Source organism: Dipodomys spectabilis, unplaced genomic scaffold, assembly GCF_019054845.1.
Source record: "Dipodomys spectabilis isolate Male_0828 unplaced genomic scaffold, ASM1905484v1 ptg000054l, whole genome shotgun sequence".
In the NCBI taxonomy this organism is placed as follows: domain Eukaryota; kingdom Metazoa; phylum Chordata; class Mammalia; order Rodentia; family Heteromyidae; genus Dipodomys; species Dipodomys spectabilis.
In genome coordinates, this window is record NW_024870731.1 from 373,959 (window position 1) to 399,273 (window position 25,315).

At 40.3% G+C, this 25,315-nt stretch overlaps 1 protein-coding gene across 8 annotated transcripts in view; it reads right to left on the reverse strand.

Moving 5' to 3' along the window:
• Nucleotides 1–1,052: 1,052 nt before the first annotated feature.
• Hnrnpc (heterogeneous nuclear ribonucleoprotein C) overlaps nt 1,053–25,315 on the reverse strand; it is a 35,723-nt gene continuing 11,460 nt past the window's right edge. For 4 of the 8 annotated variants that reach the window (XM_042679735.1, XM_042679732.1, XM_042679734.1 and 1 more), the window contains 7 exons: nt 16,846–17,115; nt 14,249–14,363; nt 13,656–13,703; nt 2,987–3,147; nt 2,395–2,508; nt 1,522–1,703; nt 1,053–1,422 (listed from right to left, as the gene is read on the reverse strand). In XM_042679735.1, coding sequence (XP_042535669.1) covers nt 1,339–1,422; nt 1,522–1,703; nt 2,395–2,508; nt 2,987–3,147; nt 13,656–13,703; nt 14,249–14,363; nt 16,846–17,086 — 945 coding nt within the window. In that variant the 5' untranslated portion in view covers nt 17,087–17,115 and the 3' untranslated portion in view covers nt 1,053–1,338. Of the gene's footprint in view, nt 1,423–1,521; nt 1,704–2,394; nt 2,509–2,986; nt 3,148–13,655; nt 13,704–14,248; nt 14,364–16,845; nt 17,124–25,315 lie in introns of all 8 variants that reach the window. The other 4 variants (XM_042679733.1, XM_042679736.1, XM_042679737.1 and 1 more) reach the window with 2 other exon arrangements.

Here is a 25,315-nt window from a genome sequence, read left to right on the forward strand (position 1 = left end):
AGATTTCAGGCGTGAGCAACCATTGCTTGATCCACTGTCCTTTACAGATAAAAAAGAACCTATGAAAGCCTTATAAACATGACTGAACTTTGGTCTACTGTAGTAGATAGAGTTGGGGGAAAAAAATGCCTGCACTGCAAACTCCAATGAATCTTAAACCCGAGGAATATATGTCTGCATAAACTGTTAACTGTCTCCCTTGCTGCTGTATTAAAAAAGTGAAGCATAAAACATCAAGTAGCTGGACTTTCAGAACTAAGCATTAGAATTTCGGTATTTCATACTAGATCTACCCTTAAGACAGCTGGATGCTACCTGGCACTATGACAAAAATGGGATTAGGGCTGCAATTAGAGGGGGCAAAGGTGAAGAGGTTAAGAAAGACTTGGCTAAGTACAAGATCATTCTAAGGAAGCTACATGCATAATCCTCACAATGTTTTAGAAAAGAGAGAGCAAATGCTTTTCCTATTTTCACTGAACTCTGAGGCAGAGTTCAGTAAAAAGATTACACTAGAAAAACAATTTTAACAGTGTATGTTGATAGACATGACGAGACAAATGTATTTAGCACAATCTAAAGATTTTGTGGAGGCCGCTGCAACAAAACAAGGAATTTGAAGTAAACAGTTATAAAATACAAAAATAAAAAACCAGGTGTTTTTTTTTCTCCAAATTCCTGGTTTAATAAGGGCTTGTTTATTTTTTGAGAAAAAAATGTCCCAAACATCAGGCTGTTCACAAAAATAACCCACAGTATCAACTTTAGAAAACAAATATTAAGACTAGTACACTAATTATTTTTCTAAAGGATGCATCTGACATGCCAACTCTCATTCACAAAAATACATTGTTACATTTCTGTTTAACATCCCCACACAGCACTCTCATGTGGGGCATGACACAAAGATTTCTAACTTAAAGCTGCTATCCAGTGCTACAACTAAATGCATGAGATTGCCTTGGCAGTTAGGGAAGCAAATACTAAAATTTTGTATGAATGGAAAGAACTGTACTCCCTGCATAACAAGAGATTATTTTGGAGACAGTTGATAAAAACCATACATCCTTTTTATTGTTAAGTCATAAAGAGGTATCAAAATTAAAAGCAAAAATTACAGGGTAAGACTTAACAAAACTATCAGGAGCATCAAAGGAAGTGAAAATGGAACTAGGCACAGGGCAATATGAATTAATGAACATGGGAAGGACAAGGATAGAGAGAACAGTGAGCATGTGCTGAAGATACTAGGGGAGAGGATCTGGTGAAATTTTGATCTTAAGACATGCGCCTAGGTAAAGAAATAATGGGATAAGATCCCTAAGCCCCACTATGTGCTTAAGAGTCATCCTCGCCATTGGCGCTGTCTCTGTCATCCTCTCCTTCCTCAGCCTCTTTTTCATCATCCTTGATCAACTCCAGCTGTGAGAAACAGACACAAACATGATGGAGTTAGAGGGACTCCATGTGTCCCTGGTCCCCCCTCCACCACCTCTTTCTATTCTTTCCCATAGTTTTCACCTGGTCTTCCCCCCGATCTTCATTATCATCATCATCCAGTAGGTCCCCCTCCTCAGCAGAATCATCTGCACCCCCCTCAGACTCCATCTTGACATTAGTCTCATCTTTCTTCAGGGAGCTGCTGCTCTGTTCTTCTTCTGACTTCTCATTCTTCACTTCGACTGTTGACGATAAGGACAGGTCTGTATGGGGAGCAAGGAAGCAAAGAGTCCCCACTATGATCATCAAGTTGGATTGAGCATGTTGCCCCACCAACACCCTCCCCAACTCAAACACCCAAATTATTTTTCTTTTTTTGATGGTCCTAAGGCTTGAACTCAAGGCCTGGACACTGTCCCTGAGCTACTTTTGCTGAAGGCTAGCACTCACCATTCGAGCAACATGCCACTCCCAGTGTTTTCTGTGATTTAATTGGAGGTAGTAGTCTCAGAAGACTTTCCTGTCTGGGGGGAGCTAGGTGTCAGTGGCTCTAGGATATAGTCCTAGCTGCTCAGGAGGCTGAAAGTTGGTTCAAAGCCAGCCTGGGCAGGAAAGTCCATGAGACTCGTATCTCCAGTTAACCACCAGAAAACCAGAAGTGGTGCTGTGGCTCAAGTGGTAGAGCGCTAGCCTTGAACTTAGGGACAGTGTCCAGGCCCAGAGTTCAAACCTTATGAACACGAAGGAACACACACGAACATGAACACACACACACACACACACACACACTCTTCTCTCGGATGGCTTCTAACTGCAATCCTCAGATCACAGCCTTGGTTCTCAGTAGTGAGGATTACAGGCAAGAGTCAGCAGTGCCCAGCTCCAAGTTTCATACATATCCACCACCTTTCAGCACTAACCCAATTTTAGACCTACTAAGCACAAAGATTTTACCTGCTTGTTTGCTCTGCTCCTTTTCAATTTTTTCCAGGCTGTCCAGCAAAGAATCCACTTTTTGTTTAATCTGGGTCAGTTCTTTCTTAATGGCTTGAAGATCATCACCTTTCACTTTATTATAAAGAAATTTTACATTAGAATCAAGAGTGCGAGTATATATACCTGCTACAAAATATATTCCCAGTACAATGTCAAAGGAGTAACACGGGCCTTTGATCTGCTACATGACAACTAAAATTTGAATCTCCTTTGAGTAACATTGTAACTTAAGAGATTGCAGAAGATTTCAATTCTATATTGAAATGCTTTGTTTTACAAACACATTTTCATTACATTGGCAAAAGCAGGAAATAATTCCTCATGTGAAGTAAATCCCATTTAAATTTCGTTCTTACACTACACAAAGAAATATATAATATAAAAATAAGCCCAAGGCCTGCATGTCTGATGACAACTTTTCAAATTCTTAGTATTTAGGGAAAAAATGAGAACCTTTATTAGACATGAGAAAAAAAAATTGAACACTGAACCTTTATTAACTACCCTAGGTCAAGAAACAGCAGAAGCACAAAGTAGAAATAAAACATACACTTTCCAGACTTGGAAGAAGATCCTCGCTGTCCACTCTTAGAATTGAAGCCACTTTTGCCCCTGCGTGAGGTGTTTCCTGATACACGCTGACGTTTAGAGGGCACCACAGCCCGAGCAATAGGAGGCGGTGGCGGCACACGTGCTGGATAACTGTACATCCTATTTTGTTTAAAAAAAATTGTAACTTCAAAATTAAAAGTAAAAAAAGATAAGTACACTTACAAGACAGATTAAGTACAAAATATGCTTACTGCAGAGCTGAAAAAAGAAACCACCATGCCTGGCTTATTCAGAGATAGGGTCTTTTGGCTAATTTTTTGGCAAACTGTAATCCTCATCTCTACCTTGAGTAGGTTAAAGGAATGGGCAATCACACACAGCAGCAACAGAGCATTATTATTTTTTAAATTAAAAGTAGCCTTATCTGGATCTTACTTTTTAAAGCCATGTGGCTAGTGGCTCATGCCTGAAATTCAACCTATTAAGGATACTGATATCTGAGGCCTGAGCAATGAAGTCTGTGAGATTCTTACCTCCAATTAACTACCAAAAAGGAATGTGGCTCAAGTAGTAACAGTAATAGTCTTGAATGAAGATAAGGGAGAGTGAAAAAGCTAGATATGCACAAATAGTATACTTATACTTGCTATAAAACAAAGTACAGGCTGGGAATGTGGTTTAGTGTTAGAGTACTTGCCTAGCATGCATGAAGTCCTGGGTTTGATTCCTTATTACCACATAAGCAAAAAAGGCTGGAAGTAGTGCTGTGGCTCAAGTAATAGAGCTCTAGCCTTGAGCAAAAGAAGCTCAGAAACTGCCTAAGCCCACAGTTTAAGCCCCAGGATGCCTCCCCCCCAAAAAGACAACAGTCACAGAAAATAGCAAGTTCCTAAAAAAAAATATTCAATTTCTCATTTTTGTTTCTACACATCAGGATGCTAGAAGTATTTTTATTACATCAAAATAAAATGACTATGGGCTGGAAATGTGGATCAGAGGTAGAGTGCTAATACTTCAGTACCACAAAGGTGAAAAAACCCAAAAACTACACACTGTGGCTCAAGAAGTAGAACATTAGTCTTTGAGCCAAAACAACAACAACAACAACAACAAAAAACCTCGAAGACAGTGCCAAATAAAAAAAGGGGGAGAGGAATGTGTTTTAGTAGTAGAATGTATGCCTAGCATGCACCACATTAACAGAAAAGGGCAGAAGTGGTGTTGTAGAAGCCTTGAGCACAGAGAGGCTCAAGGACAGAAGCCCATGCACAAGTTCAAGCTCCTCTCAGCACCCATATGGTTTTATGTGCCCTAAATTACATGAGCATCAATCAAACTCATATTCATTATGGAAACACATGAGTATCTCAGTGTTCTGGATACTGAGCAGATTGACAGCTCAATATATAGGATAAAGAAGGAAAAAAATAAAAAACAAACCTACTTCAGAAGGGCTTCGGTGGCTCGTGCCTGTAATCCTAGCTATTCAGGAGGCTGAAATTTGAGGATGGGGGTTCAAAGCCAGCCCGGGCAGGGAAAGGCTGTGAGATTCTTATCCCCAATAAACCACTAGAAAATCAGAAGTGGCACTGTGGTTCAAATGGCAGAGTGCTCACTTTGAGCTGAAGAGCCGAGCACCTAGGCTCAGAGTTTAAGCATCACAAGTGACCAAAAAATAAATAAGTAAATAAATAAAATAAATCCTACTTTAGTAGTCTATGGTGTCTCCATTCTAATATTTGAACCATGCCAATAACTTAGTACATTTAGTGTACCTTTCTAGTCATGTGATTGTTTCTAAGAAAATAACCATTTCACACAGCTTTCAATCACAGCTGGCACCTCTCAAAACATGATCACAATACTTCTGAAATCTTTTCTAATTTATTATCCTGCAAAATGCAGGAGACAGTCATTAATTTCACAGGACTTTTAATGTTAGACTGTTTATTGTAACTATATTCAAAAGTACTATAAAACTTGGCACCTGTGGCTCATGCCTATAATACTAGCTACACAGGGGGCAAGATCTGAGGATTGCTGTTCAAAGCCAGCCCAGGAAAGAAAAGTCTGCGAGACTCATCTCTAATTAACCACCAGAAAACCAGAAGTGGGGCTGTGGCTCAAGAGGTAAAACCATAGAATTGAGGTAAAGAGCTGAGGGACAAGCACCCAGGCCCAGAGTTCAAGCCCGACAAAAAAAAAACAAAAAAAAAAACAAAAACAAACCAAACACACACACATACACAAAAAACACTATAAAACCCTAAAGTGGAAGAATTCTGCAATCCAAGAAAATATTTTATACTATGTACCAGGTACCATATGTAAAATGTAATGTTAATGATGATGAAATACCCCAAAGATCAATGAATGAATTAAAGCGAAAACTTTGATCTATACATTTTTAAAAGCCATGTCAAGCTTGCTTAGTATATTTACCTATCTTCCAATAAAACATGTTTTAATACAATGTTTTCTATGGTCCCATCTTCTCAACCAAATGAAGAATGGATAACAACTTGGTTATCCATGACTGAGTGACTCTTCATCCTCAATTTAAGTCGCCTTTGCTTACCATAAAATTGACCTTTTAGTTCAAACTGTTAGGTCTTTAACATATTAAAAGAGTTCTGCGGTACTGAACAGTAATCCCAAACATATTCCTGGTGAACAATATTAAGTAAGGAAAAAGAAGACAATTGGTAAAATTTACAGAATGGTTTTTTGGTTGTTGCTGTTGGTGGTGGTTGTGGGGCTTGAGCTTTGGGGTTGATTACTGCCCTTCAGCTCAAGGCTCTGTACCACTTGAGCCACAGTGCCACTTCCTGTTTTTCTGGTGGTTTATTAGAGATAAGAGTCTCACTGGGGCTGGGAAGGTGGCTCAGTGGCAGAGCGCTTGCCTTGCATGCCTGAGGCCCTGAGCTTAATTCCTCAGCACCACATAAACAAAAAGAAAAAAGCTGGAAGTGGCACTGTGGCTCAAGTGGTAGAGCGCTAGCCTTGAGCTGAAGAGCTGAGGGACAGCGCTCAGGCCCAGAGTTCAGGCCCCACGACTGTACCCCCCCCCCCAAAAAGTCTCACAGACTTTCCTGCCTGGACTGACTTTGAAATATGATCCTCAGGTATAAGCCTCCTAATAGCTAGGATTACAGGTGAGAGCAACTGGCACCCAGCTAGAACTTTTAAATCTACTTTTAGTTCTATTCATTTTTGTGCTCAGAAGAATCATCCTCAAAAACTTTGGCTTGCTTGTTGGGGCTGGGAAGGTGGCCCAGTGGTAGAGTGCTTGCCTTGCGTGCATGAGGCCCTGGGTTCGATTCCTCAGCACCATATAAGCAAAAAGCAAAAAGCCGGAAGTGGCGCTGTGGCTCAAGTGGTAGAGTGCTAGCCTTGAGCTGAAGAGCTGAGGGACAGCGCCCAGGCCCAGAGTTCAGGCCCCACGACCGGACCCAAAAAAAAAAAAAACTTTGGCTTGCAAGTTTTGCTAGCACATATGAACTATGAGCATCAAAAAACAATGAAGTGCCAGGCGCTGGTGGCTCACGCCTGTAATCCTAGCTACTCAGGAGGCTGAGATCTGAGGATTGCGGTTCAAAGCCAGCCCGGGCAGGAGAGACCGTGAGACTCCTATCTCCAATAAACCACCAGAAAACCGGAAGTGGCGCTGTAGCTGAGTGCTCGCCTTGAGCTAAAGAGCTGAGGGACAGCGCCCAGGCCCAGAGTTCAAGCCCCACAACCGACCAAAAAAAACAACAAACAAACAAACAAAAAAAACAATGAAGTATAATCTTTGTACCTGTATATTTGAAACACTAGGAATTTTCATGTAAGTCAAGTAAAGAGTACACTTCTTTTAGAACATTAGCACCCCTTCCCTTCTAATAACTCTTTTTGTTGTTTGCTGTTGCTTGAATACAGGGCCTGGGCACTCTAGGTGCTCAAGTCTAGCTCTCTACTACTTGAGCTACAGTGCTACTTCTACCCTTTTCTGTTTATGTCGTACTGAGGAATCGAACCCAGGGCCTCATGCTTGGGAGAGGCAAGCATTCTATTACTGAGCCACATTCCCAGTTCCCGGACCATTTTGGACATCTTATTGCACTTCCAGCCTTTTCTGTTTATGTGTGGTATTAAGAATTGAACCTAGCTAGGGCTTTGAGCATACAAGGCAAGCACTGTACCACTAAGCCACATTCCCATGCCTCCTAGTAACTATTTTTATCTAACAATTTTTTTGGTCGGTCACAGGGCTTCAACTCAGGACTTGGGCCACGTCCCTGCCCATTTTTTTTTTTCAAGGTTAGCGTTCTACCACTGAGCTACCAACCACTCCCAATTTTTTTGGTGGTTGGAGCTGAAGTGCCCAGGTCTTTCCTGCTCAGGCTGGCTCAAAACCATGATCCTTAGGTCTCAGCCAGAGTAGATAAGAGGCAGCAGGGCCTAGCCCTGCAATAATGTTGGAATGATTTAAAACATCATCCTCAAAGGATGCATACGGGTTATCTCAAAATAACCAATGAAAAAAGGAGACTAGGGCTGGGAATGTGACTTAGTGGTAGAGTGCTTGCCTAGAATGCTGTAGTCCTGGATTTGATTCCTCAGTACCACATAAACACAAAAGGCCAGAAGTAGCTCTGTGGCTCAAGTACTAAGAGTGCTAGCTTTAAGCAAAAGCATCTCAGGGATAATAGCCAGGCCCTGAGTCCAAGCCCCAGGATTGGTCTAGCAAAAGGGGAGGTCGTGGGGGGAACTAGTAAGATAGCAGTACAAAAGGTAGAACACATTCCTCACAGGTGTGAGGGCCCATTAAAAACCACTTAGAATGGATAGTCTATGATATACTGAGAAGAGTAATCAATTGGATATTTCACAAGTATACACTAAATGAAGAAAATAAGTTAAAAAACATTTACTACAAGATGACTACTCTTATAAATACCAAAAGTAACTATAACTCAACAAAGACTACACAACCCAAGCATTTATCCACTAAGCAGAAGGACTAAGAGTTGGAGGCAAGCCTTGGTTATCTAGCAATCTACTGTCTTGGGTGGTGGGGTGGGGTGGGAGGGAAATGAGAGCAGGGAGAAGTATATAAGGGGATGAGGAACACAAAAAGATGGTAAAAAGAACCTCTAGATAAAAGGTAAGTTGGGGCTGGGAAGATGGCTCAGTGGTAGAGCGCTTTCCTTGCATGCCATAGGCCCTGGGTTCGATTCCTCTGCGCCACATAAGAAAAAAGAAAAAAAAGCCGGAAGTGGCGCTGTGGCTCTACTGGTGGAATGCTAGCCTTGAGCTGAAGAGCTGAGGGACAGTGCCCAGGCCCAGAGTTCAGGCCCCACGACTGAACCCAAAAAAAAAAAAAAAAAAGAAAAAAAAGAAAAGGAAAGAAAAGAAAAAAAGGTAAGTCAGGGCTGGTGATGTTGCTTGTTATGTTGTATACCCAGCACGGATGAGGCATGAATGGTATTTTGTGTAAGTCATATTTTCTTTTTAGTGCTGGTTCAGGGGATTGAACTTGGGGACTGGTGCTGTCCCTGAGCTTTTTTGTTCAAGACTAATGCTCTACACCATTTGAGACACAGCTTAACTTCTGGCTGTAATTGGAGGTAAAAGTATTACATAGACTGCCGGGGTTGGCTTGGAAGCACAACCCTCAGTCTCAGTCCCTTGAGCTGCTAAGATTGTAGGCATAATTCATTGGAACCCAGTCCCAAATATCACTCTTAATGCTTTAAAAAATATTCACTTCCTGATTTCTGAAATACATAACTCACCACAATCAGTGGCTCATGCCTATAATTTCAGCTACTTAGGAGGCTGAAATACAAAAATGGTAACCTAGAGGTAATGAATCAAGCGGAAGAGAACCAATCCTGTTCAAGAAAGCCAAGTTGAGTGGCAATCTGTTAAAACTTCACTCAAGGAGTTTAAGCCTGGTACCAGCAATAATTAGTAGTAAGGTCTACAAGGTTGTCAAAACACAAGCTAAATACTATTAAAACACTCAGTATCTCAAATATTCCAAACTCCTTCCATATAAACCACCCATGGAAAATAAATAAAATCCAAACATTAAGGTACCAGAAGTACCTACCATTTCACAGGAAATACATATAGCAGAAAGATATGCTAAGTACAATCTGCAGTCTTAACGTAGGGTAACTTTAGATAACTTAGTAAGACATTAACAGAGTAACTAAAACCTTACATAATATACAAAGAAAGGTTGGAGTGCTGAAGATCTTGGTGACAGGGCAATGTTTGAAGTCTGTGGCATTGGAAAAGTTGGCATTCAGAGCCAACTTCTTTTTCATCTAAGAGACTCACATGGTTGAAGGGTTTAGGGACTAAAAGAAAAAAAAATTCTGAGTATTTTCTTGAGGACAGTAACAAAAATAAAATCTTTTTATTCTTTACTACATGGCCGAAATTTAAGGTTTCACAGATCCTGCCTAATCTATTATTTCGCAGATATTATCTGCCAAACTCAGACTAGTGAATACTCTCCCTTTTCCTTTTCACTTGTCAATACTATACATGAACTAAAACCTACTATTTGGGCTGGTAAGTTGGCTCAGTTGTAGAGTGCTTGCTTGCATGCATAAGGCCTTGGGTTCAATTTCTCAGCATCATAAGCATAAAAAAGGCGGAAGTGGTGCTGTGGCTGAAGTGGTAGGGCACTAGCCTTCAGCTGAAGAGCTCAGGGACAGCGCCAGGGATCAGAGTTCAGCCCACCCCACAATAAACCTACCATTCAACTTGAACTTAAGTTATTTAAGTCTTCAGCACGTGTAATCTCTTACATGTTCATTTCCCACACCAGATCTCAGTATTCTTAGTAGAGAATCAGTTCCTCCAACTAGGTGCTATATAAGCTATCAAAATCCTAAAGGCTTAATTAAGAACACAGTAAGAAAAACACTCACTGTAGTCAAAATACAAAGGCATAACAGAGTGTTTTGGTAAAAGTGCATTTGAAAAACTGAAGAACAAGACTGGCAGTTTCTAGGGTCAAACAACAGTGGTGGATCTGAAACAATTTTTGCAAAGTAAAATTCCTTAAACACTCATACCACCTGTCTATATGATTTCTAAACAGCTTCTAAATCTCTCAAGTATTTTTCTTCCAAGTTTATTAGTATGTGTATTACTGCACTGGGTCCTGTGGATTGATCTCGGACTGAGTACTGCCTCAACCTTTGTTGTTCAAGGCTAGTAGTCTACTACGGGAGCTACAGCTCAACTTGTGGCTTTTTGGTAGATAACTGGAGATAAAAATATCAGATATTCTGCCTAGGCTGGCACTGAAGTGCCAGCTAAGCCTCTGGTATAGTTTGGATTACAGGCCTGAGCTTATTTATTTACAATCAAATGATGACATTAGTCTGCCTCACTAAAAATAAAGTTTCTGCTAGGTGCTGTTGCTAGGAAGAATGATAGAAATTTTTTTTTTTTTGGTCCGGTCTTGGGGCCTGAACTCTGGGCTTGGGCGCTGTCCCTCAGCTCTTCAGCTCAAGGCTAGCGCTCTACCACTTGAGCCACAGCGCCACTTCCGGCTTTTTGCTTATGTGGTGCTGAGGAATGGAACCCAGGGCCTCAAGCATGCAAGGCAAGCGCTCTACAACTGAGCCACCTTCCCAGCCCATGATAGAAATTTTTAAGAGCAGTAAAAGGAAAACTGAGTGGTAGCACATGTTATCCCAACTATGAGACCAGGTGCTCAGGGTAACCAAGGCAAATAAAGGCCCAATCTCAAAACAACCAATTTTAAGAAAAAAATAGTCTTTTCCATCCAAGTGTGTTTCTTGAACATTCCTGATTTGGCTGAGTGGCTTTGCTCTTTTTATGACAAGCCCATAATCCCTAACTGTTCAGGAAATATCAGAGGTTATGGGTTTATTTTCACACTACTCATGCAGTTAATCTTGTTTTACAATTACTTTATGTAAATACATTGATATACTCAATGTAGAATATCGTGAGCAGATTGTGAACCTGAGCTCAACCAATGTGAGCAGAAGGACAAGGCCTGTATGTTATAGATAAATAAGGGAGCAGACTCCCTGCTGTGTGTGCTTGTCAGACTTTTGGCAGATGGAGCACCCTCTGTGGAGAAATTTTGCCTTACTAAAGACAAATCTTTTATTTTCCTGTATATTACTGATTACACTGGTTCTTTTTTTTTTTGGGTCCGGTCGTGGGGCCTGAACTCCGGGCCTGGGCACTGTCCCTCAGCTCTTCAGCTCAAGGCTAGCGCTCTACCACTTGAGACACAGCTCCACTTCCGGCTTTTTTCTTTTTTGCTTATGTGGTGCTGAGGAATTGAACCCAGGGCCTCATGCATGCAAGGCAAGCGCTCTACCACTGAGCCACCTTCCAAGCCCCACTACACTGGTTCTTGAAGAGTGTTTATGACACAGTGTAAGGAGACTGGCAGAATGGTTTCCAATTAACCAGGGAAAACACTGGACTGGATTGAGGCTCAAGTATTAGAGCAGGAGGCCTGAGAGTAAAAGGCAAAAGCTGAGTTTAGAACACAGTATGCCCAAACCAGAGAGGCAAAATAGCTTTACTGAGGGTTAGTTAGCTCAAAGGTAAAGCACATAAAGGGGTAAAGGCTCGTCTTAAAATACTCAGCTCCAAAGACGCTGAATGCTATACCAAGCCAACATTTTCCATACTCTCAATTTAAATCACTATTTGCCAGGTGCTAGTGGCTCATGCCTATATTCTGAGCTACTTTAGAGGTTGAGATAGAGGGTAGATAGAAGAATCCAGCTTCAAAGCCAGTCTGACCAGGAAAAATCTAGACTCATCTCTAGAACTCCCCCCCCCCCCCCCCACGCACGCACGCACGCACAGGCACACACAAAGCCAGAACTGGGGCTGTGGCTCAAACAGATAGAGCACTAGCCTAAAACCAAAAAAGCTCAGGGACAGAGCACAGCTCCTGGGTTCAGGCCCCCAGGACTAGCACAAAAATACCCTCAAAAAATGTTCATTCCTTGATTATCACTGTCAATCCAAATATCTTCAGAACTTTATAAACAATTTTAAATGTTAGGCAAATATTCTAAGACAAAGTTATATCATCTAAAGGCAAGCAAACCAGGTTTCTTATGTTCCCTCAACGACTGAATAAGCTTGCAGGCTATTGGATTTTATGGCCAAAGCTGGCCTGGAACAGTGATCCTCCCATCTAAGCCTCAGTAGGTAGGTACTAGCTCTTTCACCACCATCCAAAAAAAGTACAAGCTATTTTTTAGTTTCAAAACATGGTTTGAACACAAATGAAATTCAAATTCTATAATCCTAATGTTGAAAAGTAAAGGTCCTTTACAACATAATAGTCTAAGCATTATTTCCAGTTTTCCTTCTGTCCTTTTAATGCCAAGCTATTATAATCTGGAAATTATTTCTCAAAATGTTTGCTTTTAGGTGTTTACAACTGTGTTTACAGGCTGACATACTTCCTTAAATCAAGAGTATATGTCTCTGTTCTGTGAACTATTTCTAATCAGGCTACTAATTTTTTTTTTAACTCAGTCGCAGGGCCTGGGCAATGTCTTTTAGCTCTTCTGCTCAAGGCTAGTGCTCTACTACTTGATCCACAGCATCACTTCTGGATTTTTCTGCTTATGTGGTGCTGAGGAATTGAACTCAGGGCCCCATGCATGCAAGGCAAACACTCTCACCACTGAGCCACCTTCCCAGCCCGTTTATTCTTCAAAACTGATAAATTCAAAATTTGTACACATATCAGAAACATAAGAATGCTTGGAATATTGGGTTCTAATATGGGGGGGAGCTGTAATCTGCTTAATAGAGCATCAAAATCCCTTATGCCCACAGACCCTCTATACTATGGCTTCCAATAAGGGAACTCATGCTTGGCTTGACTTTTTTTTTTGCCAGCAACTGGGGCTTAAACTCGGGGCCTGGGCACTCTACCTTAGCATTTACAAATAAGGCTGACAGTGTGTTTTGGTGGTTAATTATAGACTAATGGAATTCTCTTTAACTAGCTTTGAGCATGATCCTTAAATCTCAGCCTAAGTAACTAGGATTATAGGCATGAGCCACTGGCACACAGGTGTTTGGCTTGATTTTGTTCACAACTGCTACACTACCACTGCAGCCATAACTCCAGCTCCATATTTTTGAAGACTGTTGGCCAGATTGTGTATATGCTTAAACCCTCAAAGACTCAGCTTCCTGAGAACCTAGGATTACAGGCTTGGGGCAATGGTGCATGAAAAATTCATCATTTATCTAATGGTATCCATGGGATTGGATTTCACATGCTCATAATTCTTAATTTACAAATCTTAAAAGGTTAACTCAATCAGGAGAACGGTGGAAGGGTTGACATTGATCAAGATGCAATTTAGTTACCAACTGATTTGCTAAACGAGGATTCTGGTTCGAAGGTGGCTTAAGTGGTAGAGAGCTAGCCTTAAGCAAACCGTTTAAGAACAGTACATATGTTCTTTAATCAAAAATGAGTGCCTCATCTATCTTGTTATTTTGATGTAGGTAATTTTTGTTGTTTGTGAAAGGGGAGCATTTTTGCTAAAGGAATGTTTGTTCAAGAGAAAAACAAAACTTTTTTACCAAATAACTTTATACTACAATGAACAAAATAAGATACCTTAACGTACCTGTCATAATAATCTCGTTGAAAGTCATAGTCCAAGTCAAACGAGGAGCTGAAAAATAAATACCAAGGAAGATTAATTTGGAGCTGCTAATGTTAATTCACAACAGGAGACAGGGGAACAGCAAGCCAAACAAATCACAACATACATATATATATATAAAGATTAGCATAAAAACTCTAGTCATTAAATAATAAATCACTAAATTCCAATCAAGTTAAATCACTGGACACATACAATGGTTAAAAGTAATTCAGGTAAAAAACTATAATTCCAACACAAACTACCAGCTAATATATGAGCACCACAATATACACTAAATTAAAATTATACCACTACTTTCCCATTTCTTATAATCTAGATTACTCTAGCACAAGTTCAGTTTATTATATTCATACAAACTACTTTTTAATAATAAAAATTTCAAGGATTTCTAGCAATTTTCAGAAAGGGGAAAATATATTAATACAGAATGCATTACTCTTACACAAATAAAACATTATGTTTAATATTAAACCCTCCCCACATTGAAAAAACAGATAGAGAAGAGGCCCACTGATGGACACAATGCAGTTATAAATAATAAAGTTCCGGACCTGAGTAGAGGGGACGGAGAAGGGTGTTCTGGTACTGACCCGTACATCTCCGCTGCAGATCGTTTCACACCTGCTTTTCCTCGATTCACTTTTGGCTCTGCAGCCAGATTAATATCTGAAGAAATAAAAAAAAACAACTGAGACATTGAAAAAAAGTGGGTGCTGCTGACTCAACCCTTAATACTAGCTACTCAAGATTAGATCTGAGCTGGGTGTTGATAGCTCACTCCTGTAATCCCATCTACTCAGGAGGCTGAGATAGGAGGATCCCAGTTCAATGCCACCCCCAGCAGAAACTTTCCAATAAACACACTCACACAAGACAAAAGCAGAGTGCCTCAAGTGGTAGAGTACTAGCCTTGGGGGGGGGGGGGGGGGGGGGGGGACTCAAGATACAGAATTTATATTCTGAGGTTCAAGCCACAGGAACATAGGAGAAAAACAATCCAAACTACATCTCCAACTAAGTTTTCAAAAATATATGTTCTCTTACTTTTCCATATAGAAACTATGGACAAACTATATAAGGATTTTGCCTTTGTTGGTGGACATTAATCAAATTTTAATCCAGCACACATTAAAACTCAACTCTGCATATTCATTTATCAGGGAAAGAATGTATCACTAATTACTAATAATCACTTTTCCAGGTATTGTCTGGTATATTTAAAATTAATAAAAACGTGTAAATAGTTATAATTAGTACAGTTACAAAATGTCAATTCATATTATGGATGAAGTGTGGGACATTCAAATCTCCCCTAAACTGTGTTTAAAAAAAACTTTCTTACAAAATCCTAGCCAAGTAAGGAGGCTACGATCTGAGAACTGCAGTTAAAAGTCAGCCCAAAACTCTTAACTCCAATTAACCAGCAAAAAGTTGAAAGTGGAGATGTGCCAGTCTTGAGCAAAAAAGCTAAAGGAAAGCATGATTAGCTCAAACCCTATAGTAGCACCAAACAGAAAAAAGTGATTGGACAAAACATTTAAGTAAAACTCAAATATACTAAGACTTATGTTCTCCTTCTTTCAGACAAAAAGCCTATTAAAATCCAATTGGCAGATGGACATTTATGGCTATAATCCTAGCTACTCAGGAGGCGGAGATCTAAGGATCTTGGTCCAAAGGCAGCCCATACAACAAAGGTCGTAAGACTCAGCTCCAATTAACCACCAAAAAACCTTGAGTGTAAGACTTGGGGACAGTGCCCAGGCCTGGAGTTCAAGTCCTACAACTGACAAAAACAAAAAATAAAAACTTAACTAATTAGTCAAAATCCAGCTCCCTAAAGTACAATTCACCCACGAACATTTGAAAAACTGGTAAGTACTTTGTCACTCTGCTGTATAACAGTCTAATTTTTAATCTCATCTAAAATGTCTTAAGTTTTGAACTCTGGGCTTGGGCAAGGTCCCTCAGCTCTTTAGCTTTGAGCCACAGCACTACTTCTGGTTTTCTGAGTGGTTTATTGGAGATAAAGTGTGTCACGAGTTTCCTGCCCTGGCAGCTTTGAACTGCCATCCTCAGATCTCAGCCTTCTGAGTAGCTAGGATTACAGGCGTGAGCCACCTGTGCCAGGCAAAACAAAAATTTTTATTAAGTCAAATGGTGAAATGTGTTCAGAATTCAAAAACCACTAACAAAAGATGAATTTGGGGCTGGGAAGTTGGCTCAGTCGTAGAGCGCTTGCCTTGCATGCATGAGGCTCTGGGTCGATTCCTCAGCACCACATAAGCAAAAAGAAAAAAGCCGGAAGTGGCGCTGTGGCTCAAGTGGTAGAGTGCTAGCCTTGAGCTGAAGAGCTGAGGGACAGCACCCAGGCCCAGAGTTCAGGCCCATGACTGGACCCCCCCCCCCCACCAAAAAGATTAATTTGGTCATTTAGAACAGTATGAAATCATTGCATACTGTTGGTTATTTTATCCAAATAAAGACAATAGTGGTTGTATATGCAATAGACTAAGGCTAGGAATTTGAACCAGTTGTAACTGTTAGGTCTAAGCCACAGTTGTATTTAGAAGCAATAGATTAACAATTAATCGTATCAAAATTTGAAAGACTTCAAAACACAAAACTCAGGCACCAATGAATCATGCCAGTAATTTAACCTATTCAGGATGTCAATGTTTGGTTTGATGTAAGCAAAGCAGCTGGGCTAGAGTCATGGCTGAGATGATAAACATCAAGTGGCAGCACTGAGTAGAAAAAGGCAGTACTGTCATGGCTTTCAGTTCAAGCCACAGCACTGGCACAAAAACAATCAAAAATTTATCTAGGATGTTAATCTTAGAAAAATTACAGGTAACAGATCCAGAAGTAGAAAACCCACTGCTTTAGAATTTCTAATGGCATTTAGGCAGTGAAAGAGCAAACACAAGACCAAGTTCAAACACTAGTACACCCCAGCTCTCTCCCACACACATAAAAATCCTTGAGTATGTAAGTCATTACAAGTCATTATGTGGAAGTCATTATATACTTGTAAGACATTCCAGAATGTTTCATATAGTAGCTTTACAAAAGGAGAAATATGAATAAACAAAATTTAAGGTAGGGATTTTATTAATAAAGTAAATTTAACTCATCCAGACCTTACCTAAAACCTGGCCAGCAATCATTCTGCCATCCTCGCCTGCTACAGCAGCCCGAGCATTTCTCTCATTAACATACTGCACAAAGGCGAAGCCCTTATGAACAGAGCAGCCCACAATTTTCCCATACTTCGAGAAGATTGCTTCCACATCAGACTTCTTGACCACAAGGGTATTGAGATTCCCAATGAATACACGGGAGTTCATGGAACGAGGATCTGTCTTGTTGGTAACATTGCTAGCCATTGTGTCTGATAGTCTGGCTCCTCACAAAGCTGAAAAATTAATAGGGAGGGGGAAAGAATTTAGGTGAGCAGTTAGTAGTCACAGTATTCTTTAAAAACTAAATTTTTAGTCCGCTGCCAGAGGCTCACGCCTATAATCCTAGCTACTCAGGAAGCTGAGCTATGAGGATTGTGCTTTGATGCCCGCTTGGGGGAGCAAAGTTCATGTGACTCATCTCCAATAAACTTTTAAAAGTCACAAGTAGAGATGGCTTAAGTGGTAAAGCACTAGCCTTGAGTACAAAAGCTCAGGGACAGTGTCTAGTTCCTGAGTTCAAGCCCCAGGACCAACATACACACACACAAAATAATAAAATCTAAATTTTGAGCCATTGTGACTACCTAGAATGTAAGTCAACTTGAGATCTTACAACAACTATTACTATCCTGAGAATGGTACTCCTAAATGTAGCCTTAAAAAAGAAATAAAATTTTCTTGGCTCTTTCTATGCAAGGAGCACTAGGATATTTCTCAGGACAAAAATCCTCTTCATAGATAAGTGACAAACACAATCCTCTTAAGAGACACTATATCCAAATATCTGTAATTTGAAGTGTTTAAGCAAACTGGGACCCACTAAGCTCTATACCATTTGTTTCTTTTAACTTCCCATTAACTACCTTGTTACACATCTTACATTAAATCTCATTTATTCCTCCTCAAAATAAATACTCCAAATTCTACCCCAAACCATTTTTAACAAAATGAACAGAACTTGGCTTTCCTTTAAGTATAAAAAAACCTTATAATAAAAAAAAAATTCAAAGTCATTCACTCTGTAAATACCAATATACAAGTACGTTAACTTATGTTAGAGATTTATAGGAATCAATAGTCTTTACATAGATTATGACTTTTAACCTACTTTTTATAGGTAGGGCATTTATTAATAATATTGGATGGTGATGATGATAAAACCATTAGAACACAGAATAAATACGAGTGTACCAGGCCAAAATAAAAGAGGAACATTCCATAAACTAGTTAAAAAATTATTTTAAAATATGGAGCCATGAGCAAAGGACATGGTAAAGAGGTGCTACAAACTATGAAACAGGAAAGACATTCAAAATGAATCTTTCAATACCTTGATATGTTTCCAAATATCCAACTATTGAGAAGTAAATCCATTGTCTTATATAAGCCAAGAGAAGAGGCATATAGTAATACCAGTTCAGGTTGTTTTGCCTAACAGCTCTGAAGACTGGTTTAAAGCCAGCCCATGAAAGTATGAGACTCTTTATTTTTGGTGGAAGCCCCACTTCCACCCAAAAAAAGCTGGAGGTGGAACTATGTCAAGTGGTAGAGTGCTAACCTTCAACAAAAAAAAACCAGAAAGGCCAGAGCCCCTACCCCCAAAAATGAATTAAAAGAGAATAGATTAATACCCTAAGATGCATAGAACCTAGTAGAAAAGAACTTCAGCTTGTGAAAGTGTTGGGATTTTTTTTTTGTCTAAATCTTCATAGTAAACTAGAGGATGGCAAATCAAATCCCAAAGACAGCATTTACAACCACCAAAATTCAACAATGCCAGTTAAGTCAACAACATGAATGTTATCACTGTCCTGAGGACAAGCAATTTGTAAAGGGGAAAGGGGGAGAAGGCCATGTCTCAAGAGGTAGAGTGCTTAACTGGCATCAGTTTCTGATGCATCAATTTTTCATTAGAACAGGACACACAGGGACCACTGCCAAAGAATCTTAGAACTGGATACATGCATGGCTCAAATGGTAAGCCATTTTCATAGAAAGTCTGAAGCCTTAAAGTTCAAAACCTAGTAAGACTCAAACACTCTAGAAAATAATCAGTGCGTGGCTTTGTTTTTGTTTTTTTGGGGGGGAGGAGTCCTGGGGCTTCCTATCAGGGCCTGTGCACTGTCCCTGAACTTTTGCTCAAAGCTAGCACTCTACCACTTGAGCCACAGCACAGCACTACTTTCAGCCTTTTCTGTTTATGTGGTACTGAGGAATCGAACCCAGGGCTTCATGCATGCTAAGCAAGCACTCTACCACTAAGCCACATTCCCAGCCCACTTTATTATTCTTTACCTTTTTTGTAATCTGTCTCCTACACATTGTCCCTATTAATTGTGCAAAGATTGGTTATTTCTGTAACATGTAAATATACTGTGATCAAATTACCCTGTTACATTCATATTCTTCCCTTTTTTTGATTAACTTAATAGCTTTTATTTCATTCCAACGTGAAGTACTTCAATCATTATTTTACCGCCCATTTGCCAATTCTTTGCACCTATTTCAGTTGGTCACACTTGTTTACACCTATTTTACACTTGACAAGCACTAGGGACTCACACCTGTAATCATAGTAAGGAAGCTGAAATCTGAGGAGTCAAACCCATTACTCGCACACACACAGTGGTATAGTGGCTACTTCTGAGACAGTTTTTTAAGCAACAACACTGGTCATATTTAGATAAAAGTTCCATGTAAAACAAATAACATAAGAAATGTGCTGTTAGAATATCCAACAGGCAAACAAAACAGCCTCCAAAAGAAGTGATTTTTTAAATAAAAACGGAGCTGAGCCCTAGTGACTCACATTATGCAGGAAGGCAAAAGCAGAGTATCAAACATTGAAGTTAACCTAGGCAGTCAATACCCAATTCAGTTTAAATCCCAGTTATCACAAAATTATAAATAGTGCATGCTAGTATTAGGGCTTGAACTCTTGAACTCAGGGCTTGAACTGTTTTGCTTAAGTCTGGCACTCTTTAACAGTTAAGACATGCCTCTACTTCCAATTCTTTGCTGGTTGAAGTCTGACTTTCCAGTTTATAACACATTCCTTCTGAGTAGCTAGGATTACACTGGCCCACAGGTCAAACTAGAAAGTATGTACTGGTGCAAGCCTGTATCTAACTTCCCAATACTCAGAAAGATAGCATTTGCTCTTCAGCTCAAGGCTAGCACTCTACCACTTGAGCCACAGTGCCACTTCCAGCTTTTCTGCTTCTGTGGTGCTGAGGAATCAAACCCAGGGCCTCATGCACAGAAGGCAAGCACTCTACCACTGAGCCACACCTTCCCAATCCCACATTACACCATTTTTAACATTGGGAAACCAATTCATCAGTTTCTTTAGATAAGAAACAAGAAACAAACTATTACCTAAGAAACCTTTACGATGGAGCTAGATTACTAGCTAAAAACACTAAAATAAAAAAACAAAGCTAATTACCAAACTTCATTTATGGCCCTGGTGGCTCACATCTATAATCCTAGCTCTTCATGAGGCTGAGATCTAAAGATTGTGTGGTTCAAAGCCAGTAAAGTCTGAGACTTCCATCTACAATTAACTACCAAATCAAAAGAAGCTGTGACTCAAGTAGAAGAGTACTAGCCTTGGGTAAATAGGATAAAGCCGGGCACCAGTGGCTCCTGCCTATAATCTTAGCTACTCAGGAGCCTGAGATCTGAGGATCTCCGTTCAAAGCCAGCCCAGGTAGGAAACTGTGAGACTCTTATCTCCAAATTAACCACTCAGAAAAGTGGAAGTGGTGCTATGGCTCAAGTGGTAGAGCAATAAGCTTGAGCTGAAGAGCTGAGGGATAGTGCCCAGGCACAGAGTTCAAGGCCCATGACCAACCAAAAAAATAAAATTAAGGATAGCATCCAGGCCGATTTCAAGTCCTAGTACCAGCATGTGCAAGCACACACAAATGAACACATACACACACACACTACCTAGGCATATTATTCTTTTTTTTTCAGGGCCTCGGCACTGTCTCTGAGCTTCTTTTGGTCAAGGCTAGCACTCGAGCCACAATGCCACTTCTGGCCCTTTCTGTTTGTATGGTACTGAATAATAGAACCCAGAGCTTCAAGCATGCTAGGCCAGCACTCTACCTCTAAGCCACATTCCCAGCCTCTATGTAATATTTTTTTTTTTTAATTGGTTGGTCTTGGAGCTTGAACTCTGGGCTTGGGTGCTGTCCCTGCACTCTCTTCAGCTCAAGGTGAGCCCTCTACCGCTTGAGCCACAGCGCCACTTCCGGTTTTCTAGTGATTTATTGGAGAGGAGTCTCACGACTTTCCTGCCCGGGCTGGCTTTGAACCGCAATCCTCACATCTATCTCAGCCTCCTGAGTAGCTATGATTACAGGCCTGAGCCACCAGCACCCAGCTTATGCAATATTCTTAACTTGAATCTGGTCATGAAGTTAACCAAACTTCATAGAATACTGTATACAACTAATAGGAAATTTACCTAACTACTAAAGGATTTTAATGTGGAAAATGTGACATTACTTTATTACTGAAGAATGATTTACCTTTTGAGTCTTGTCAACAGATTGTCATGAGAGCTGAACAGGTACCGTATTCTCTACAAACATACAAATTACCCATTCAAAAGAGCTGAAAGAGAAGTGGCGCTGTGGCTCAAGCAGTAGAGCACTTGCCGTGAACTGAAGAGTGCAGGGACAGCTCCCAAGCTGAGTTCAAGCCCCACAACCGACCAAAAAAAAAAAGAGCTGAAAGTACCTATGTTGGCAAATGCAAAAATGATGCATGAAGTCATTCTTCCTAAGAACACAATAACCTTTTTTTTTTTGTCGCTGTGGGGCTTGAACTCTGGGCCTGAGTGCTGTTCCTCAGCTCTTCGGCTCAAGGGTAGCAAGCTACCACTTAAACTATAATGTCACTTCTAGTTTCCTGGTGAGAAGAGTTTCATGGACTTTCCTGCCCGGGCTGGCTTTGAACCGCGATCCTCTTATCTCAGCCTCCTGAGTAGCTAGGATTTCAGGCGTGAGCCACCAGTGCCCATCACAATAACCTTTTTTTCCTGCCAAATCATCCAGTGGGGGAAACTTGTACTTCCACTAACTAGTACAGATTCCAATGTCAGTTGAAAATTCTTTTTGCTAAAAAGGTTGGAGGAAAATCAATCACAAGTTCTCACACTTACTAAAGCAAAATACACCCTTATGCATCCTACCATGGACTACAACTGTAGCTATTAAGAAAATGTTATTAAGAAAACAATAGAACTAGAGGTATAGCTGGCAGAGGAGAATGAGTAGAAAGGAAGGATATGGAGGAAGACCTTTTAAAGCAATCCTTCTTAAGAGACTATACGCCCAAGCCCAGAGTTCAAGCCTCAAGACCGACAAAAAAAAAAAAAAAAAGATTCTATGCTGATGAAAGTCATATGTAAATGCATACCTTTAGCTGTAAAACATAAGGAAAGACAAAAAAAACTAAAACTGTTATGGGTATTTGGACATTAATGCCATTAATATTCCCTTTAAATGTTTCCTTTAAATTTTCTTTACTAAGCATTTAGTTTCCTGTTAATTTTCTAGAATGTAAGTATCAAATTGAAACAATTAAGATCACTTAGTTCAATAGTTCCCAATCTCTTCAAGATGTTCAAGTTCCCTCTACCCTTTCTCACCCAACAATTGTACTAACTAGTCACCAAAACATGAAAATCAAATGGAGAGATTTTAGTATTTAATCCAGCTGAATGTTTTATGTTCACTCTTTCCTTTAATGCTTTTGCATTGTTTTGTTGGGTGTGTGGCTTGAACTCTGGGCTTGGGCGCCATCACTGTGCTCTTCAGCTCAAGGAGAGTGCTCTACTGCTTGAGCCACAGTGCCATTTCAGATTTTCTAATGGTTTATTGCAGGTAAGAGTCTCTCAGCCTGCAGAGTAGCTAAGATTACCAGTGTGAGCCAAGGTGCCTGGCTTGCTTATCCATTATTATTCCAAGTTTCATCCTATCACCTGGATGTTGAACTTAAGATCTTACTCTATAAATATGCGAGAAATGATTCCAGCCCAACTTTTTCTTTCATGCCAATACTGGGTCTTGAAATCGGGGTCTAATAATGCAGCCTGGCCTTTTTGCTCAAGGCTAGTGCTGCACTACATAAAATACAACTCCACTTCCAACTTTTTGCTGGTCAGAAATATCTCACAGATTTTTCCACTAGGGTTGGTTTTGAAACATGATCCTCATCTCTTCCTGACTAGCTAGGATTAAAAAGATGAGCCAGGAGGCTGGGAAGGTGGCTCAGTGGCAGAGCACTAGCCTTGAGCTGAAGAGCTGAGGGACAGAGCCCAGGCCCGAGTTCAGCCCCCATGACTGGCCAAAAAAAAAAAATGAACCACTACAACTGGATCAAACTTAAATCTTTATTCTCCATCCTATGCCTTATAAAAAGTGCAACTTACCCCATCATTATCCCTTGGAAGGTAATAATCCAACTGTGTACTCCATGCCTCCTTAACTTAGGTACTTTAAACACATTCACAACTCACTATTAGGTAAAATCCTTATTCGTACTCAATTTTTGGTTGGATTCATTTGCATTCCATACATTACTTTTACATGTAATTTGAATTAGAAGAAAGTCTTCAATGCAGGATGCTGGTGGCTCACATCTGTAATCGTTGCTACAGCTCAGATACTCTGGAAACTACTCTGAGTTCTAAGGATCACGGTTCAAAGCCAGTCCAGACAAGTAAGTCATAACTCTTATTTCCAATTAACCACCAGAAAACCGGAAGAGGCACTGTGGTTCAAAAGGTAGAGCACTGACCTTGAGCTGAAGTGCTCAGGCACAGCACCCAGGCCTGGAATATTTCATTGATTTCTCATGCAAAGCATTAATTCCCCTCAACTGTGTATTTTTTTTTCTTTTGCCCAGTCTTGGGCCTTGAACTCCAAGCCTGGGTGCTGTCCCTGAGCCTCTCTGTGCTCAAGAGTAGTGTTATACATCACTTGAGCCACAGGGCCACTTCCTGCTTTTCCTAGTTTATTGGAGTTGAGTCTCACGGACTTTTGTGCCCAGGCAGGCTTCGAACTGTGATCCTCAACTCTCATGAGTAGCTAGGATTACAGGCATGAGCCACTGGGACTCAGCTTGTGTATTTCAGGTGCTTCCCCTGGGCTTTTTCTTTGCTCAAGGTTAGCATTCTATTACTTGAGCCACAGCTTCACTTTGGCTTTTTGGTGGTTAACTGGAGGTAAGAGTCGCATGGACTTTTCTGCCTGGGCTGACCTCAAACTGCAATCCTCAGCTATCAGCCTCCTGAGTAATTAGGATTACAGGTGTAAGTCATCAATACCTGGGCTATATATATCAATTTTTAACAATGGAAATTAGCAGTCAATCTGAAGCTTTGCTGGGTATTTATTATACTAAGAGACCCTCTGGGGGAGACAGCGATAATAAAGGGCAACAAAGGAGGATGCAACAATGCTTGATAAGAAATGTACTCATTACCTTGCTCATGTAATTGTAACCCCTCTGTACGGTATTTTCACAATAAAAAAACTTATTAATATTAAAAAAATGAAACCTTCTAACATTTGAGCAGGAACAAATGAAAAACTAAAGTGATGGCTAATGCCAAAATAAAATTCAAGCCATATTATCATTTTAAGTAATTATTTAGGCCTGGGAATGTGGCTCAGTGGTAGAGTGCTTGCCTTGCATGCATGAAGCCCTAGGTTCAATTCCTCAGCACCACATAAGCAGAAAAAGCCAGGTGGTGCTGTGGCTCAAGTGGTAGAGTACTCGCCTTGAGCTGAAGAGCTGAGGAACAGCGTCCAGGCTGAGTATTCAGGCCCCATGACTGACCAAAAGAAAAAAAAAAGCATTATGTTGCTCTGAAACTTAATGAATGAAACAACAAAAAAAAGTTGATCAAGAAGAAAAGCTGGGAGCTAGTGGCTCAGGCTTGCAATCCTATCTACCTACTCAGGACACTGAGATGAGAAGACCATGGTTCAAAGCCATCCATGGCAGAAAAGCACACAAGACTCATGGCCTAAAAGTACCTAGTACATAGATACCCCACTACTAGCACACACAAAAACACATATACACAAAAAAAGAAACAAAAAAGGGTAAGTTAGGAAACAGAATTTTCTTCAATACAATTCCTAATTATACAAGAAATGGGACTCAATACAGCACAGAAACTTCTAAGTACACTGCAATTTTATTGTAATTATACAAAAAACAGGTATCTCTACAGTACATACTGATCACCAAAAATGGCACATTACCACAATTCTCTATATTTAATCCACAGATAACTGTGGCATCATTAAATGGTACATAAACCTTAAAAAAAAAAAAAACACCCAGCCAGGCATTAGCAGCTCATGCCAATAGTCCTAACTATAGAGGAGGCTGATATCTGAGAAT